General features: G+C 41.5%; 1 protein-coding gene across 1 annotated transcript; it reads right to left on the reverse strand.

The window, feature by feature from the left end:
• Positions 1–3,149: 3,149 nt before the first annotated feature.
• GALR1 (galanin receptor 1) lies at positions 3,150–17,600 on the reverse strand. Its single transcript, XM_040588705.1, has 3 exons — positions 16,679–17,600; positions 9,533–9,598; positions 3,150–6,092 (listed from the first exon to the last, which is right to left on the reverse strand). The coding sequence occupies exons 1-3, from the start codon at positions 17,378–17,380 to the stop codon at positions 5,775–5,777; spliced, it is 1,086 nt and encodes a 361-aa protein (XP_040444639.1). The 5' UTR covers positions 17,381–17,600; the 3' UTR covers positions 3,150–5,774.
• Between the last annotated feature and the right edge of the window lie 1,695 nt (positions 17,601–19,295).

Below are 19,295 nucleotides of genomic sequence, written 5' to 3' on the forward strand. Positions count from 1 at the left end.
ACAAAGCTTAACGTTTATCTCTTGGAGACAGTGATATTATTTTTTAAAATGAAGATATAATAGATTATGCAAATAAAGTTAAGGTTTTAATAAAGAGGTGCATGCATACAAAGTGAAAGTGAATACAAAGCTCAAAAGATTGTAACTTAGAATATGTCATTAAAAATTCCTATCTTGCTGAAAATTAAATGGCTTTGAAAATATGCTTTTTTTAATGTTTAAATTTAGAAAAAGACTTCAGAAGAATTTGTAAATAATCAACAGATCCAATTAATTTCATCATAAAAAAGATTGCAGGTGGAAATACTCAACTACAAAATTAAAGTTTGTTCCTTATACAGTCATAATCATTTTTTACATTTAATTTCAGCCAGTTTGGTCATATCTTTGTAATCTATTATAGCATATGATTTTGTTACCTACATTAGACATACGAAAAATAGTAGGCAATTCTACATTTTTTTTAACCTAAGAGAGAAATTTTAGGCAATTCTGAATGTTTACAATATTACTTATGCTATGAAGCTCAACATGGCCCTGCAGTGTGCACTCACAGCCCAGAAAGCCAACCATCCCCTGGGCTGCATCAAAAGAAACATGGCCAGGAGGTTGAGGGAAGTGATGCTCCCCCTCTACTCCATTCTCATGAGACCCTACCCGGAGCACTGCATTCAGCTCTGGGGGCCTCAGTATGAGGAGGACCTGGACCTGTTGGAGCAAGTCCAGAGGAGGGCCATGAAGATGATCAGAGGGCTGGAGCACCTCTCCTATGAAGACAGGCTGAAAGAATTTGGTTCCTCAGCCAGCAGAAAAGAAGGCTCTGGGGAGATCTATAGCAGGCTTCCAGTACCTAAAGGAGGCCTGCAAGAAAGCTGGAGGACTTTTTTCCCAGGGCATGTAGTGGTAGGACAAGGGGGAATGGCTTTAAACTGAAAGAGGGTAGATTTAAACTGGATTTTAGGAAGAAATTATTTACTGTGAGCGTAGTGAGGCACTGGCACAGGTTGTCCAGAGAAATTGTGGATGCCCCATCCCTGGAAGTGCTCAAGGCCAGGCTGGATGGGACTTTATGCAACCTGGTGTAGCAGAAGGTGTCCCCGCCCATGGCAGGGGGATTGGAATTAGATAATCTTTGAATTCTCTTTCAATCCAAACCATTCCTTATAGAATTTCTAAAAATGTTTAGTACATACTTCTGACCAAAAACTGCAGTTTAATGACTCACTCAAAAGCAGCCATTAAGCGTTAGCTTGACTTTCAACTAAAATGATTACCTTCTTCAAAATTAGTTAAATGGATGCAATAACCTGCAGAGTTAGCACAGCTGAACGTGTTGGTGGGCAAATCCCATCATTTTTCAGGTGTTTGCACATGATGAACAGCTTGTTGGTTAAGTACCAATAATTTTATTTTTTTTTTTAAATTTTGGTTATGGATCCTAAATCTGATTTATGTATAGCAGTTCACAGTGTGCATCTGGGTTCACACATTTACTGGAAATGTATTTTAGGCTTTTTTAGTTGAAGAAGAGCACTGCTGTAATCTTTTGTATCATACCTCAAACACTTACCCACAAGCAGGCAGTGCCAACAGTGCACGAAGAACCCTGATGGAATAAATTCTTGACCGCTATAAACATGAGTCTTTACAATTTCAAAGTTCCACTGACACAGTGTTTTAATGAGATTTCTGCATCTTTTTAAGGCAGAAGTGTTAAAAACCAGAAAATCTAGCATATAAAATGCAAAATTGGCTAAAAACCTACTGTAATGTCTTAGTACAACCTCAGAAGATGGACAGAACTGAGCTCCTTTCCAAAGCCAGCAAGAAAGGAGACCCTCTCATGTTAGCATCACGTACTCTGAGACGCCACCTCTCCATGGGTCTTACATCCACTTTGCAGAGAAAACTACGAAAAGGAAAAACTTCTACACTTCTCCACTGACACAGTTTTGAGATGGACTGAACAGCTCCTAATACTTGATCTGATGGGATACACTACTTCTGTCATCAATGTTGAAAGCGCATTGTATGTTTTAAACTTCAGGAGACAGCCATGAAGCAGCACAAAGAGGTAGCATTTTGCACTATACATACAACAAAATTTTAGGGAGTTTATAAAAAAAAAAGTGTGAGTAGCAAATGGCTTGTTTGAGTTCTCAAATTCTCTCAATTTTTGAGATGTATAATTTAAAAGAAATTAAAGAGAAATTTAAGTATTTTCTTAATTACACACACATATCTTGCTTTAGTTCAAGAGGAATTTGAGTAACCATTCCTGTTGCCTTTTCTGTTTTGCACAGGATAGTATTTTTAAATTCATATAACAGGGTGGAATTCAGTGGGATTACTTATCTTTCCATGTGAGGAAAATTCAGCTCTAGGTAGACAAAGCTTTATCTTCCCCTTTACTTCATGTACACTGAAATTAACCTTTCTTGTTAAAAAGATGTAAAAAGCATATTAGGCAAGTAAGTGAGGTGAAACTTTTGCTTTGCCCTCCATCAGAGACAACAATCCCTGCCAACAAAGTCAGAATATGAAAGCAGACATTCAGTTGTAAGGGATCATTAGTGCACATTCCCCAATTTCTGTCCCAGTTAGCCTTTTCTGTGGCACACCACCTTCCTGCCCAGCTGTCTGTCTGCTCAAGGGCTGACAGCAACATTCATACCGCTTTCACATTCACAACCTCCATGTCACAGCTGAGTACCTCAAAGTCACACTAGAGACACCGATCAACACAAGTGTGTTTTAGGTGGGAAACAGCCTTGGAGTGTCCGCTGTTTCTTAAAGTTTCTCTGAAAAGTGAGGTGGAAGTGTTTTTGATACTCAACAAGAACCAGGTGGGGCCTTTCTAATTGTTGCTGCAGTCCCATCCCCCCCCCCCCTCCTTAAAATTTCAAACAGATGTAGCTCTCTTATTGTCAAGCACCTGGGTTTAAAATTATGTACAATTAAGAAAAAAAAGCCTTTTCCAGATGAAAAAATAAACTCATAATATTAACTTTACACAATTACATATTTATATTGTAATTTTATATTCAAAGTAATAAAACCACAATTTTTTAAAAAAGGAAAAAGTTGTAACTTTCAAAGCTTGTAGAATATTCTCATATGTTATAAATTCAGTTGAAGTCTGATAGTGCTTTAATAATTTGAGTGTTTAGTGGGTGATAATGATCTGAAAATTCAGAGGAACTTCAATATTGTTCTAGCCCAATCCTAACCCAGAAAATGGTTTTCTGCACCAGTAAACCCTTCTTCTCCAACTGAGGTGTTTCTGGGGGATTCCTAGCAGTATCATCAAACTGTCTCTTCATGCAAAAGAAATGACACAAACACCATGCATGCAATACCGTGTCTTCAATATTATTTTACTGTTTCCAAGCACACAACACTGACACATAAACGTAGACATTTTCATGTAAGCTAAACCCCCATAGCTGATGTCATTCCACCACTCTGAACAATTATTTTTTAAAAGCAAGTTTGTGGAGAAAAAAGAATCTGACAGAGCATCTGGCCAACTCATACAAGGGTACAGGACTCTCTCAGCAAGTTTGCACATGATACCAAACCCAGGGGAGTGGTGGATATGTTGAAAAGCAGGTTAACCTTTCAGAGGACCCTTGATAAGCCAGAAGAATGGAAGTAACAGCTACCAAACACATGAAGTTCCACAAAGCCAAAAGCAGTCCTGAACCTTGGACTGGGACTCAGTGCAATTCTGCAGAAAGGACACAAGAGTGCTTTTACAGCAGAAATTAAACACGAGTCAGCAGTGTACCCTTGCAGCAATAAATTACTGTAACACTGGGCTTTATTAGCGAGAATCAGCCAGTGGGTCAAGGAAAGTGATTAGTCTACTCAGTGCTTGTGAGGCTACATCTGGCACACAGCAGTTTTGAACACCCCAGTTCACCAGAGGGATGGATTTGCTGGAGCAAAGCCAGTGGAAGGCCACTAATCTGGTGCACAACAGCTGAGGAGAGATTGAGAGTGATGCATTGTTTCAGAAGAGAAGGCTGGGGGAAAAGTTAATTGCCATTTTAAATTACGTATTAGAGAGAAGACTTAAGTACACAGAAGGCAACGGTCACAAGCTGCAAGAGAAATCCCAGCTGGGGATAAGAAAAAATATTTAGTGAGGGTGGCTAGGCACTGGCACAGGTTGCCCCAAAAAAACTGTTGAATCACCATCCTTACAAATGTTCAAATCTTGCCTAGACAAGGAAGCAACCCAACTATGAGGGTAGCCCTGCCTTGAGGGGATGTCCAGAGGTTCCTTCAACTGAATTTATTCTATGAGTCTAATGGTTATTAACAAAAATGGTAAAAGCATATCTTACTCCAGCTGACAATAATGTTCTCAAAGGACTGAGCGCCCTTCTGCTATTTCTTTAGTGGTTTACCACTTAAAGACATATTAAATACTTTCATAAAATTGCTGAAACTACTCACCCTATTTAAGAATTTGCAGAACTGGACTATGTACTCTATATACTTTGTACTGATTTAAATGTATCTTTCTGAATTTTTCCAATTTTGAGCTACACGATATCAAGCCCCTCTTACAACTTTTAAGGGCATGCTGTTTTCAAGTGCTTAAGCATTTCCCAGAGTTTTACAGAACATAGTATTTAAAAAAATGTATGTATATATTGCACACTTAAAACTGTATCTCCATCTCAAAGTCTATCAAGTTAGCAAAACATACACACACGCGCGCGTGCGCAACACATGAAGAAAAGCTTCCCTCAGACACAAATCCTCATTTTGGTACAAGTACACATAAGCCATAAACAAAACCTTACACAGTGTACACAAAAGTTCTGTGCATACAGTAAGGCAGCCATATGAAGTGGAAAAAAGTCCATCATTATTCAGGTTATTACATTAAAAAGACAGCTAAACAGATAAAATAAGCATTTCCTCCCTAAAGCAATTGCCTCAAGTTGTACACAGGTTATTTCAACTCCAAATGAGTTTATATTTGGAGTTTATATCAATTTATATTTTATATATATATACAAATACCAATTTATATTTGTATTTATATAGTGCCTATCACCACATCAATAAACATTCTTTGGAACCACTTTTGACAGCAGAGGTAAGAACAGGAGTCAGCCTGTTAGTACCTCAGCACTTCTGTTTCCAATCAATTTTTTTTAAAAATTAAAATTTTAAATTTTTTTAAAAAAGGCCACAAGACTTTGCTGCCAGCCTGCCTGGCTGGTGTTTAATACTGCTACTCCATCAGGGTTATGAATGGCAACAAATCAGAACCCATCTTTACTTTACAAAAAGAAAAGATATTGTCAAAACAATCTGAAGAGAGAACAAAAGTTTTCCTCTCTAAAATTATAGTACTATGGTATTTATTATCTGTAAGATGGAAATTTTAGCCATCTCTTCACTTAGATGAAAGAAGACGACAAAGTTACTTGTCCATACCAACATTTCCTTCTTGTATGTTTGAATGTTTACGCATCGTAGGCTTAGTAAGAATACAGGCATATCATCTCCAATATTTTTTACTCAATTATCTTTTAAAGGTCCAAGAGCTTCATTTGACAAAGTTATCTAAGATGCAAATGATCAGCCCAGTTTTCTTTCATATTAGTTTCACAGACTTTTGCTACAAATGCAACTTCAGTACATTAAATACCAATTAGCTTTATCAAGACAAATCCAGGATAAAGCTCATTGTGCTTTGTTTTCTAGGTGTTTAGTTCACTCAGATGAAGAGCCAACATCCAGGACAAAGTTCACACGTGTGTACAGTTGGTAGATGGTGGTGTATCTATCCGACTTTTGTTTTCCTTAGCGTCATTCAGAGGTGACTTGTTACCCGTCTGGCATTTGAAGACTTGTTTGTAGGCCTTCCTAAAATTTTCAGAGAGAAACGCGTATATAATCGGGTTCACAGAAGAATTGCTGTAAGCCAGGCAGTGTGCAGTTACTCTGAAGAGGAAGGAGGCTTGAGTCAGTGGGAAAACTCCAAATTCAGCCCAGAGATGAATCACATGATGCGGCAGCCAGGAGATGCCAAAAACCACAACCACCACCAACACAGTCTGTGCTGTCTGAGACAGGGAAAGGAAAACACAGATGTCTGATGAGCGCTTGAAGAATCAGCTTTCAACCTGCTTCAAAACCATTAGGGTGGGGGGGAAGGTACACTGAGAGATAACACACTTTGGAATATTTATTACTGATTTTACTCCATTACACATATGGGCTTTATTTTGCACGGTGAACTACCCCAAGGAGGATTTTAGCCTGGAAAATGCCACAGTGAAAGGCAAATGTATGACTGCTTGAAGGTAACGAATGATCTTCCTGATACCCTACACAACAGCCTCAGCCTTTTCTGAGGTGATCATAAGCTTGTAGTAAAATCACAAGAACATGGGTCTTTGGGAAATGTCATCCAGATCTAATGATCTGTGCACAAGGCTTTCTGACCAAAATTTCAAGAGACATCTATGCTACGTGAAGGCAGCTGGTGGAAAAGCTTAGAGCAGTCAGATGAATGCTTTGCTCAAGTGTCTATAAAAAGGAGCAGGGGCTTCTATGAAAGTCTCTCCTTCAAATGTAAAATTTCCACAGGGGGAGTCATACAACAACATTCTGGAATACAACTAGGGAAAAAAAAGGGAAAAGTAAGGAGCTTGAAATTTCTGGTAATTGCACATTGTCAAAACCAATCTGGAGAGTAAAGCTCACCACCAGACACTGAACTGAGAAATGGAACACAAAATACCCTCAGCGCTGCCTCCTGACTCCACTTTCATTATTTATGAGAGGAAGACCCATCAAGTTCATTAGATCCATCCAGACAGCTACAGTATCAGTCAGCACAGACCCTTCAGGCACTGAAGGTATTCTGCCAGGGTACAGTGCAGTTTGACTGCCGATGTTTTCTTTAGCTTTCGCTTACTTCAGAAACAGCACTTAGTACTTTGCAGTTGCTCAACTAATTAATATCTACTCCTCTAACAAGTACCTCTTTCAACTAAATCACTCTTCCAGTAGAAGCCTAATATTAATTCCAAAGCATATTATGTTATGGACTGTTTAATTACTATATTCACACTTTGCAACATAATTTTCAGATAACAGGCTTTTCTTCACAGGCAAAACTACACAGTGTAGTTTTGTAGTTTTCACAGTGGCCACAGAGGAATAAATACTGCAGCACAGAGAATATCTAGACTTTTTTCTGGTTTATTGAACTTGGTCCATACTTGTTGACTTGATTAATGTTCATGACTTAACTTATAGAACAATATGGCTTAACCTATAGAAACTTACAGAAGAAAGAAGTTTGATTTCTGTGACAACAGACCAAAATAATTTATGATAGATACTGTTGCTGGTAAATAAAATCTCACAACAGAAACCAAAGGACATTATATCTGTAGTAAATATAATTTGTTTAGTCTCAAGGATCCATCTGTTCTCACAAGTTATTCCTCTACTTAGCCCTATGGAGTTTAAGTCGGTTGCACATACAAACAGCCACACAAATATCTGCTCTTTCAGGTCTCATCAGGGAGTATGTGCCAATAAGGAGGCATAAATTATTCTCTGATCCTTTCAATGTATTAATATTCCATCTGAAAACTGATTGTCTGGATCCCACATGCACAATTACTTCAGAAGAGGCACATTACTTTCTTAGTTCAACATTCTAAAAAAAATTACACCAGGAAAGTCACTGACTTTCAATAGACTGCACAGATGCACCTGAAAGCAGAGGATGACTGTGTGTTTCTTGTAACTATTTTACTTAGGTATTTCATATCTGTAGAATAAATAAATTTGCATTAGGAAACCTCACAATATCTGTTTTACCCCTTTATTCCTCCTAAGCCTAACTTCAGAGCTTACCTTTCCAAAATCATCACTATGGCTTGCAAACGAGGTAACATTAAAGGGCAGCTCTTGTTTACCTAATGGGAACTTGCTTACAGCTTCTCATCAGCAAATAAAACCCACCTGAAGTACGTGATGTTAATATTGATGTTTTATGACCAAAAAGCACAAAAAATAGCATTTAGGCACATTCGTATTTTTCATTAACTTTTTCCACACATAGAGCAAATTATTTTTAAGATTCTACTACTGAAATTTTCATAAAGGTTTGAATAAAGGTAGAAATGTGTAATTAAGCCTGAAATACATCCTTAACAGAACAGTAAAATGAAAAGAAGAAAGATACTGTAACTAGAGAGAGACAGCACACTAGTGAAAGCAGAGATGGTTTTAAAAAACTTTGAGTTAGGCCTTAGGATCAGAAACTTATTTTCTAAGGCAAAAGTTTTGGCTACCTTTTTTTTTCCCCTTTGGTTACTGAACCCTGATACGTCCAGGCAGTCTTGGGCATATCTGTAATGTTCTTCCCTAAAGGTATGAAAGCTAGATCCTAGCCAGATCTGATTTTTAAGAATTAGTTTTTAGAGAAAATGCATAGATATTTCCAGTTCAAGAACTATTTAGATAAGAGTAGAGATAGCAACGTACATTTGTACGTTTGAAAATGTAGCTTGAAAACTACACCTTTGGCCTTGATGACATTAAGTGCAAAAGTATATATATTAAGTATTTTATGAAATCAGGGCCATAATGCTTTTAATTCCAGGAATTAAAATCTATTGACTAGGGCATTTTTCAAAAAAATAGAGAATGTATAAATAATAGATTACTTACTCCCTGTTGAGTTCATGTATATCTCATTTACATTGCAGACAGTCTGCATGCCCATATGGTAATAGTGATAAGATCAAATGAAGAGCTATAGCCTGAGGGGTTTTTCTGACTCCAAATGCATAAACTGAGAAGTTAGTCAAATGATTACTGTGGTCAAATCTGCTCAAAAATCAGAACCATATTATACTAACTGACAAATTCAATATATAAACACATCTTTCAAATATTGTTCTAAATTGTGAAGCTTATATTCTGCTTTAAAGACCTTTCATGATCTGCTTGTAACCAGTATTTAACTTAAATCTTGAACATAAGAGAAAAAATATTTTGTGGAAAATCAATAGAATTGCAGAATCATTGAAAGTCTCTTATTAATCTATCAGGAAGCACAATAAACCTGATTTTAAAGTCTTATCATATAAGCTAGGAATTCTTCATAAAATGTAAAAAATTCAGCTAGTTAAATAAATAAATAAATAAAAGATTTACAAGTTAGGGGAAAATGCCTGTGAGGCACAAAACTCCATTTAATATTACAGACAGGTCGTCTCTCCCTGTCTAAATTTCAGATGCTGTGAAGTTCAAAATATGGGGATCTCAGGAAATGGCTTGATGCACTGCAGCGGAAAACTTGGATGAAAGAAGAGGTCAATCCTCCTAAGTTCAGAGAGACACAGAATACATCATTAAATACTTCATTTCAATTCCTTCTTTCCATTACATCTTTGGCAACAAGCAATGTAATACCAAATTAGCTTAGCCATAAAACTAAAATATAAACAAATAGATACTAGTAGTGAAAGCAATCTACCTTTTTCTTGGACGCTTCTGATTTCTTTGACATGTTTTTCAATTTCTTGTGTAGATGATTAAGAACCTGAAAAGAATAATTTGCATCTTGTATTTCACCAGTTTCTAAAATTGAAACCCATGGTTTTTAAATAATGCTCTCCAGTACGGCGAGAGTTGCTTACAAAGATTACTGATCCAATTTACACATTTCAAAAGTGCACAGTATAAAAGCCAAAGGAATTACATATCTGCATCTGTGTGACTCAACAAATATGAAGCAGACCACAACTGAATTCTTACATAAAAATTCAGATGTATTACACAACAAATACATATCACAAATGAACAAGGCAACAAATGGAAACCTACCATGGACCTAGAATTAGTAATCATTCCTCTTCCATAAGAAGTCAATGCTTGTTAATTTAGAATGACCTTTACTGCATGTAACATAAAAAGTGTATGTTTTGAGTCAGAGCTTACTGAGTCACTTGCATAATTCACTTTCTTCAGATGAATGTTTGGTTAATATAATCAGGATGTTGGCGCTATCTGATCTTCAATAGAAGTTTAGGCTTTCAGAAATAATTTATACTAAAATGTATCTCACATGAGGTATGATCTTTCTCAACGATTTGATGGTACTTGTCACAAGCAACTTTTTCAAATATGTCTCAAAAAGGCTCACCATCCAAAAGCAGGGTCCAAATAACTATTTACACATAAGATTTTGGATAGTGGATGTGTACAGGTCCATGCCCTAATTTATCTGCAGTCATTATTAACTGAACCTAATATATTCATGTGGCATGATTTGAAGGCATGGGGGGCATGGAATATGCTCTTCAGATGAATGTGTTTAACAATTTGTAAACCATACAGAATTTTAAATAGGAGGTGCTTAACTAAACTCGAGGGTTTAATTAAAATATGGTCTGAGGAATTTTTTAGATAGAGTGTCAGAGTGTAGCACTCAGTTAGATGGCAACGATGATGATGTTAGGTTGCACTTTACATAGCTGTAAGATGAACTGAGAACAATTTAATAGGTAAGACCATCCAGAATTAATAGGCAATATCATCCAGCATTAAAAGGATCATTTTTTTAAGGAATATAACACTAAGTTTTAGGGCTCCTAAGGAGACTTCTTGAGGTGGTGAAAAGGTAGAAGTTAAAATTATCATATATCATCTGGGAACATTTTCCTCTGTTTTCCTTGGTATGAACAACTTTACTACTACCAGGACAGACACCAGACAAGACCACCTACAGACTTCATCCCACTCTGGCATTTGAGTCTTAGAAACACAGATAATGAATTAAAAGAATTAAGATGGTATTTCTGAGCAACCGCAGCTCATCAGTGGATTCCACTTTTTAAGTGTCTGCTCTTAGCTACCAGTGAACCATAAACAACAATAAAAATTACTTGTAACCACTTAACACTGGAAGTGCAGTTCATTTGCCCTAATATGACTAACATGTTGGTGAGTGAAAGGCTCAGCTCTGCATGCACTCCCTATTCTGAAACACTATCCAGGCTGCTACCAAGGCTAACCTAAGCTCAGGAAAGGCAGGACAAAAATAAATGTTTTTTTTTCTGAAAATGTTCCATTTTGTTTTCAGCCCCTCTTTCTTCTCCAGGATGAAGCAGACCAGAAGGAAAGGACAGAAGAGCCCCTGAGGTCCAGCAGAAGATGAAGGAGATGATCCTCTGGCTCATACACTCTTTATGGTGACACCTGGCAGGTGACATCTGCTGTCATCGTGTACAAAACAGCTGAATTGCTTAGTCCATGGGTGAAAAAAAGTAAAACCAAAAAAGAACACGGGAGAAATACAGTGAAGTTCACTTCTCATCACTGTTGCTTCACCTATCACATCCCCTTCACGTAACTTACACTGATGGGCTGTCTCTACTGGACCTTTGCAAATCTCGTCACCTGCCACCCAGAGACTGCACTGTACTGTGATTTTCCCTTGCAGTCCAAAACTAAAGTCAGATAAACTCTGCCCAGAAATGAGAAATGCTAAATCCTCTTTTAAAGTTACAAGCATTTTTCTCTTTTGTTCTGAAACTTTTAGCACAACTTTTTGTCTTTAATCTCTCTCCATTTCAATGAAAGATGCAGCACACAAAACTGTTAAATTGTATATTTGGAGGAAGGAGGGTGTGGGGGTGTGCGTGCTGTTGAAGATTTAGATGATAACCTCCAATGAATCCTTCTCAACTTCACCTCTTTCAGATTATATACATATTTCATTAAATAGGTGTCTGCAGTGAAAACATGCTGGCTCTATTGTGGCAGTGTACCAGATGGTATGCAAACCAGCAGCAAGAGAAATAGGCAGAATTTAATTACCTATCATCAGCAGTGGAACAGCACTCAGAGACCCACACAAAACACTGTGGAGGATATTAAGAGCCATGTTTATGCAAAGGCAAATCAAAGACACCTCTCCTCACTGCCTTGTTCAAATTATCTTTTCTCTGGGCCAATGAACAATCAATTGATCCTCTAACAAACACTGTCACTTCACCTGAATGAACAATAATTCTACATGAGCCTTTTAATTTGTCTCAGGTTACTTCTCTAAAGAAAACCTTGAAAAATATCCACTAATAGATTGGCACACACATTTTTAGCTCATGGAATGAAATACCCACCTTGCTGAAAAACAGGTCACAACCTGTTCTGGTAAGGTGTTAACTTTTTTTTTAAATTCAGCTGTGTAGGAAAATTAATTCTTTACATGAAACTTTTCTATGTCCAGCTTTCATGTACCTGTTGATCGGAGAACTTACTTAGCTCTCAGGGAAGGAATAGCTTTCCTGTTTTCTGGAGATGAGGGTGGGATGCTGTGAGGAGAAAGTTATCCTATTGTGAAAGAGGGTGTAAGGAGATTTGTGGGATCATAGAAGTATAAGAAGTTCCAGTCTGGTCCAGAATGTACTACCACTGACAGCTACCACGGAGCATTTGGGAGGCCCTGGACTTTGCTTACAGACTATCCATTTCTTCTCCTCCCCTCCTCCAGCACCCCCACCCTCCCCCAGGGTGTTTCAGGGACTACATTCAAGATGGTCTGAGAGCCCAGGCTGAGGGACTATGACCAAATCAAGTTGAGAAAGAGATTTTTCCAGTAGGGAGAGAGAGAAATATAGCTTCAACTATCAGTGCCTACTCACATAAGTCTACCAAACATTGCAAATGTTTGAAGCCTGCACTGCTGCAAAGCACGTTTCCTGTCCGTCTGTATATAATCATCCCACTGAGTACGCCTTTGTTATCAGCCATTGAAAATCAGCAGGAAAGCCCGCACAAGGTCATTAATAAGAATGAACTGCTTTTTTAACAGCCATAATGTGACCATTCCAAACTATATTTTATAATATGAATCTGATTTAAATTCAAGTGCCATTGCCTGCAATCCATTTTATAAAGTAACGCTGCTACCTCTGTTGTCACAACAGATCCTTCACCCCCTTTCATCTAATAGTGTGTCGCTTATTTGTCATACCCTTTTTTTTTTTTTTTTCATTGTAGCTTCATAAAGGTTTCCCTTGCTGCTCAGCAAAATCCAAGATACAATATCTTAAGCCAATAACCATATAAGCTTGTATTTCACAATGAGTCTCCTACTTTGTATGGCTTACTTTATACCAAGGCTATAAATCATACATGACTTCTATTAATTCAGAATGCTCAGAATGATAGGTAATAATGGAAACATTCTTAAGGCAAAAAAAACCCAAACAAAAACAAAAAACCAAAAACACTTATAACATTATACATCTATAAAAGAAAAAGGTTGCTAATGATTTTAGGTGTCCAGCCTAAAGGTTTGATTGACAGAGGCCTGACTTGCAAGGACTGAATTCTCATAATGGGGTACTCAAAAGCAGAGGTACCCAAAATGTGCTGTCACATTGCACTACCCTGGTAAATGTCAATTGTTAGAAGCTCACTAGGAATCATTTATTACTTTAAGAACACACTAGTGAGCAAATGTTGTAGCAGTGTTGCTAAACATGTACAAAAAGTCAGTATTAAAAAATACGTCAAGTAATATGATAAGCAATAAAAAAACAAGAATACAGGTTGTCTACAAGTACGCAACACTGTAACTCAACTATATGATCACTGCTCCTCTGGCTGGAGTGATAAGCTCCTTTTAAGAGTGGTTCTATGAACTCATAAAAGCTAGTTTCCTAAGGATTTGTGATTTCCTGACTGTGTGCTCCCAGAACTATGTGTTTCCTCCATAAGTAGATGCTACATGAGACCTCTTCTCCCTATGGCTTTTCTGATGTATAACAGCTGGGTGCAAACTGACTCTCCTTAAAGGAGAGAGGATGGTGAAGACTCTCCCCCTTCTTCATTGACTCCTGTTTTCACAAACCTAGGGAAGTATAATTTCTTCTGATATTTTCACTTCTTTATCAAATTTGATTGAAACTGAACCAACATTATTTGTGAGACATCGGCAATGGGTAGCTGTACGCACAGGACACAGAGAATGATCTTGTAAATCTCTGCCTTAAGAGCACATCACATGAGATTCCCAGTTCTGATTTTGTGGGAGGATGCTGTTTCCAAACACCTAGCACTGTTTCAGCACTTCTGTAGGTTGTGACACTATTGCTATCCTCTGGGGAAAATACAAACCTTCCTAACGTAAGTTAAGACAAAATGAGAGACAGAAAGACCTCAGCTCCCTTAGTAGAGTGCCTAAAAAATTACTTTCAAAACTGAAAGTTCAGTTGCAATTTGCTTATAAAAAGGAACAGAACTGCTTTACAGGAGTCCGAAAAAGGTACTATATTCAAACAGAGAAATGAGTCGCCTTTGTCGTAATCTACTGTATCAGAAGGTTGCATTATTTAGCTGAGCCACAGTTCATGAAAACCAGTGAAGTCCATAAGAAATTAATGCATTTATTTCTATAATACTTCTGAGGCTATACATAGCAGTGACCCTCTAACTTCACATGCATTCAAAAGCCAAAATACTTTTACTTCATAGTACTTTAGTGACATCAGTAAAAGCTCACAGCAACCACTTTGCTTGAGACCCATGAGAGTAGCAATGGCTTTGACAGATCTAAAACTTCAGCTCATTTTCAACTACTATCATCCTTAATTTCTCCCTCACTCACCCTACGTGCCAAGATACTGCAGTTGGAGATTCTCTGACAGTGGCTCCTGAGGGCAGGAATGAGCCTTTACACTGCAGGGTACAAATACCACCTTGTACAATTCACAGGGGTTTTTTTTGCTTCGCTGACACTGATGGGAATACCAGCTATCTCCTAAAACTCATCCCTTTAGGTTGGATTTTCCAGCCTGACACTGCGGCAAGCAGAATCACACATACAGGTTCAAAACACATCACCAAGCAAGGGTGAGATCCTAACCTGGCAATAATTCAGGCACAACAATTCAGTTGTAACTTTGAGTGGCCTTGATTTTATGAACTTGTTCTGGGTATGTACTTCACATAGGATTGCTTTGTTGGTTTGGGGTTTTTGTGTTGTTTCTTTTTTTGCTACATATACATACTAATATTGAGAGATCTACTTCTGTAGTGGTGCTTTGTGATAACATGGTGTGTTTACTCTGCTTATATTTTTTTAAGCATATTTCCTTCCCTCACTCCCCCACCCCCCCTACTATGCAGGACTGTTGTAATTTTGAAAGACATGTTTTCAACCTTCTGTCTTATAATTAGACTTTGAAGGCTGGTACTTTATGCTGAAACTGAAGATGCTTTGGCTTTGAAAAATACAAGAATTCTTAATAACTGAAAAGTTCCCTCTTTCATATTCTATATCATTGTCCCTGAAGTATGTAATGTTTTCTTAAAACTCTGATGATCTATGGCTACAGCAAGTTTCATCCCTCTCACAGCTCAGTCATATTCACCACTGTAGAGGAAATATCCGTGTATTCACTCAGGGAAAACAGAATTCAGTTTATGTATGAAAATATGTATTTCTTCTCCATTTGCCAGGTTGGACTTGCTTCATTACAAACAGTAATTTAGAAATGTTGTCCTTTTGAGTTCTGCATAGCTTCGGTTTAGCAGAGTTGGATGCCATTCTAGCCTTAATTTGGACATCACAATTAAGCTGGTGTAATACATACAAAACTGAACGGAACACAAAATTATTTGTTCAAACTAAACACTTCATTACATCTATTGAACTTGCCAGTTAAAGAACTGATTTCTCAACACTTCAGCATTCCTTAATTGCAAGAGCAGACTTAACCTTTCAAGCGTAAATTACTGCCCAAGGAGAAATTCTGCTACTGAAGGTTGCTGGCACAGAAACAGGGGGATGTCCGCCTAACTCAGCACGTAGCAGCTGACGATCCAGATCCTGTTGAGCAGCAAGCAGTGGACCTTACACTGAAGGCTGCAGTATTTACAGAAAAATGTGACAGTTTGCCTGAGCAGAAAAGTCCTGAAATACCCTTATGCAGGCACCCGTACTTACTGCTTTTTGCTACCTGGGTCCTCATGCACTGGTCCCTAGCATCACCTGCCATCGCTGGAGTCAAAGGTAAATCTCTCATCCACTTTAACTGGGGCAAGACAGGGCTCACAGGGACCAGGCAGTGCGATACGCTTTTTGCTCTTAACATGTTAACCAGATTAGACTACACGGGTGGATTTGTGTCATTTTTAAGTGCACTGCATTTTAAAGAATCACATTGCTTTGCCTGAACAACTTGTTGCTGTGTTGTACTTTATTTAATTCCTCACGCAGCACTGAAAGAAACTAAGAGAGTTGTGTTGACAGGGAAAGCAGCAACAGCACTGGGGCTCCTTAGCACTTTGCAAGAGGGAAATCTGGCAGAGGGACCCCAGTAACTGCCAGAACAACTCCCTTAACCACACTGTGCAATCTCTGTCCTGACCCATCTGTGCCACACATACACAGGTGTGCGTGTTCCAGTCACCCCTAGGCTACAAAACCCGCCCTCCACCCTCATGGCACAAACACCCCAGCCCTGTTGCCTCCTGACAGTACCATGTCCTTCCACATGCCCAGAGATGGCCCCACAGCTCATGGACACCTACCAGCATTGCCCCCTCCATGCTTCCCCCCCCCCCTATTCCTTTTACATAGCCTTCACCACAACCCACTTTGCCCCACCTTGGCATAGCAGAAGGAGATGAGCAGCAGTGGGAGCAGATACCCAAAGACGAACGTGCAAACCACATAGACCTTCTTGTGGTGTGGGTTGGGCCAGTGCTCCCAGCAAAAGGTCTGGTTGCTGGCCTCGCGGTGGAAGAGGTGCTGGTGGTGAGCCACAGGCGAGGCCATGGCGAAGGAGAGCGCCCAGATGAGCCCCACACCCAGCAGCGCGTTGCGGGAAACGCGCAAGGCCGAGGAGCGTCGGGAATGCACGATGGCCACGTAGCGGTCCACAGACATGGCTGAGAGCGTGAAGATGCTCACCAGCATGGAGACAGTGAAGAAGTAGTGGATGAACTTGCAGATGAAGGCGCCCAGCACCCAGGTGGGGAGCACGTAGACTGTGGACTGGAAGGGGATACAGAAGAGCAGGTAGGCCAGATCGGCGATGCTCAGGTTGAGGATGAAGATGTTGGTGGTGCTGCGGCGCTTGCCCGGCTTGCTCCTCGCCAGCACCGTGATCACCAGCGAGTTGCCCAGCACCCCCAGGGTGAAGATCAGACCGAAGACGATCAAGGTGATGAAGTTCTCGACGCCGATGCCGAAGAGGGGCTTCCCCTCCGCCTCCGGCAGCGCGGAGAGGTTGAACTCGCCGCGGGGCGGCTCTGCCCCACCTCGGGACCGGTTGAGGGGCGCCGCCGCGGGCTCTCCCACCTCCATCCTCCCTTTTAGCGCCGGCCAAAGTTTCCGCGGGCGGAAAGCGGAGCAACCGCTCCCCGGCACCGCGGCCAGGGGGGGCGGCCGCCCCCCGCCAGCACCGGGCGGCGGCGCGGCGGGAAGGGGGGCGGTGCCGGCCGCCCGCAGGGGCGCAGCCCGCGCCGCTGGGCGCGGAGGCGGCGCGGCAGCCCCGGCCGCTCCTGGGCGGGCAGCGCGCTCCGCCCGGCTGCCCCGGGCCCCCCGCCCCCGCCGGCCCCTCCGCCGGGGGCGGTGCTCCGGCCGCAACCGCGCACCCCCCCCGCCGGGCCGGCCCCGCGGAGCGGCGCGGAGCGGCCGCGGGAGACCGAGCTCCGCGGGGGTGTCTCCTCGGGGAAAGGAGGCGCGGGGGGGTCCCCCCCTTCTTCTCCCCTGCCGGCTTAGCTTGCCGTTGCCCCCGCAGGGCGGCCCGGGGCGGTGCGCCTGCAGGGAGCGGAGCTGAGCGGAGCCGAGCGGCCCCGGCCCCCACCTCGGAAAACTTGTGCTTTTTGCCTTCGCTCCTAGGGAGGCTCAGGCGTCGCGTCTTCCAGCACGGCCGGGGCGGCGCTAGGCAGCTCCGGCTGGGCTTAGACGAACTGTCTCGGAGGGACTGAAGCGAGCGAGCGCCCGCCTACCCCGCCTCAACAGGTAGCCGGCCGGCCGCAGGAGTGAGTCCGGGCTGAACACCGCCTCTGCGCACCGTTTTCACCTCCTTCGCGGGTTTTCATTAATCGTTCCGTTACATGCAGTAGCTCGCAGAACAGAAGGTGGCAGGCGTTGTTACTCCTTCCAAAAAAATAAAGGGAAAGAGAGCCTGGCCGCTTTTCACGCTGAAATCACGAAGCCCGTGTTTCAAAACCCCGCCGCTGCGCGCCGGCATCGCGGAGGGCTGGCGGCTCGGGGCCGGCAGCCGCAGGCAGCGCCGAGAGGTGCCGCGATGAGAGCCGCTGAGCAGGCAGTCTTCCCAGAGCTGGACGAAATATAAAACTTCCCCCAGAAGATGGGTGCCAGTTCATGCATCCACCCACGGACACATACACCTTGTGAGCGAAACAGAGTTGCCAGGGGGTCCCCAGCCGTTTGCTCTCAAATTGCCTCTCAGCTACAGCTGGTGATGTGTTTTCTCTCTCCTCCCTGGGGCTCTTGACTGCTCGTTGTTAGAGATCCCTCCGTGACACGGGGCAGGCGGGACCCGGCGGGGGACAGGCGGCTCCGCAGGGCGCTGCCCGCCCCCCCGGCGCCGGGGCCGCGCTGCCGCGGGCGCTGCGGGACGCGCAGGGCTCTGCGGGCACGGCACGGGGGGGCACGCAGCTCCTCGGCTGCTTTGGCAGCCCACACTTTGACGGGTGTTTTTTCTGCCTTTCCTTTTGCTACTTATATCGAGGCATCTCAGCAGCTGCACATCAGCTGACCGCGGAGCTATTGAGTTGCTCAGATCTAGATTTTAATTCAATTTGTGTACGGCCTGGTCCGTTATGTCCAAAGGAACATGGGTAATGGGAGAGCACAATTCGGTTTCTATGGATCTGAGAAACTTTGATTTGGATTGTACTGTTTGCTCTGTCTACTGCAACTCGGTTTAGAAGTTACAAACATTAAATAAACCAGTACAGATTCCTAACAGATTTGTGGGGGTTTTTTTTCTCAGGTGCATACCTTATGGCTTTGTTGACGTGTTTAATTGCCACGCAAATTTACTAATCTCTACTTCTGTAAGGGTTTTGAGAACAGACATTGTTAAACATTTCTAGACTGTATCAGATACCGTGAATTATTTGGAAGTGCTGTAAGTACATTGTGAAAATGAATAGAAGGCTCTACAGATTTCCTGAGTGTTGCTGATGCCTGTGTTTGCCACTGTGAATTCCTTCAAATGATATGTATATGAGATACAAGAAATATT

This window comes from Falco naumanni, chromosome 3, assembly GCF_017639655.2.
Source record: "Falco naumanni isolate bFalNau1 chromosome 3, bFalNau1.pat, whole genome shotgun sequence".
NCBI lineage: Eukaryota > Metazoa > Chordata > Aves > Falconiformes > Falconidae > Falco > Falco naumanni.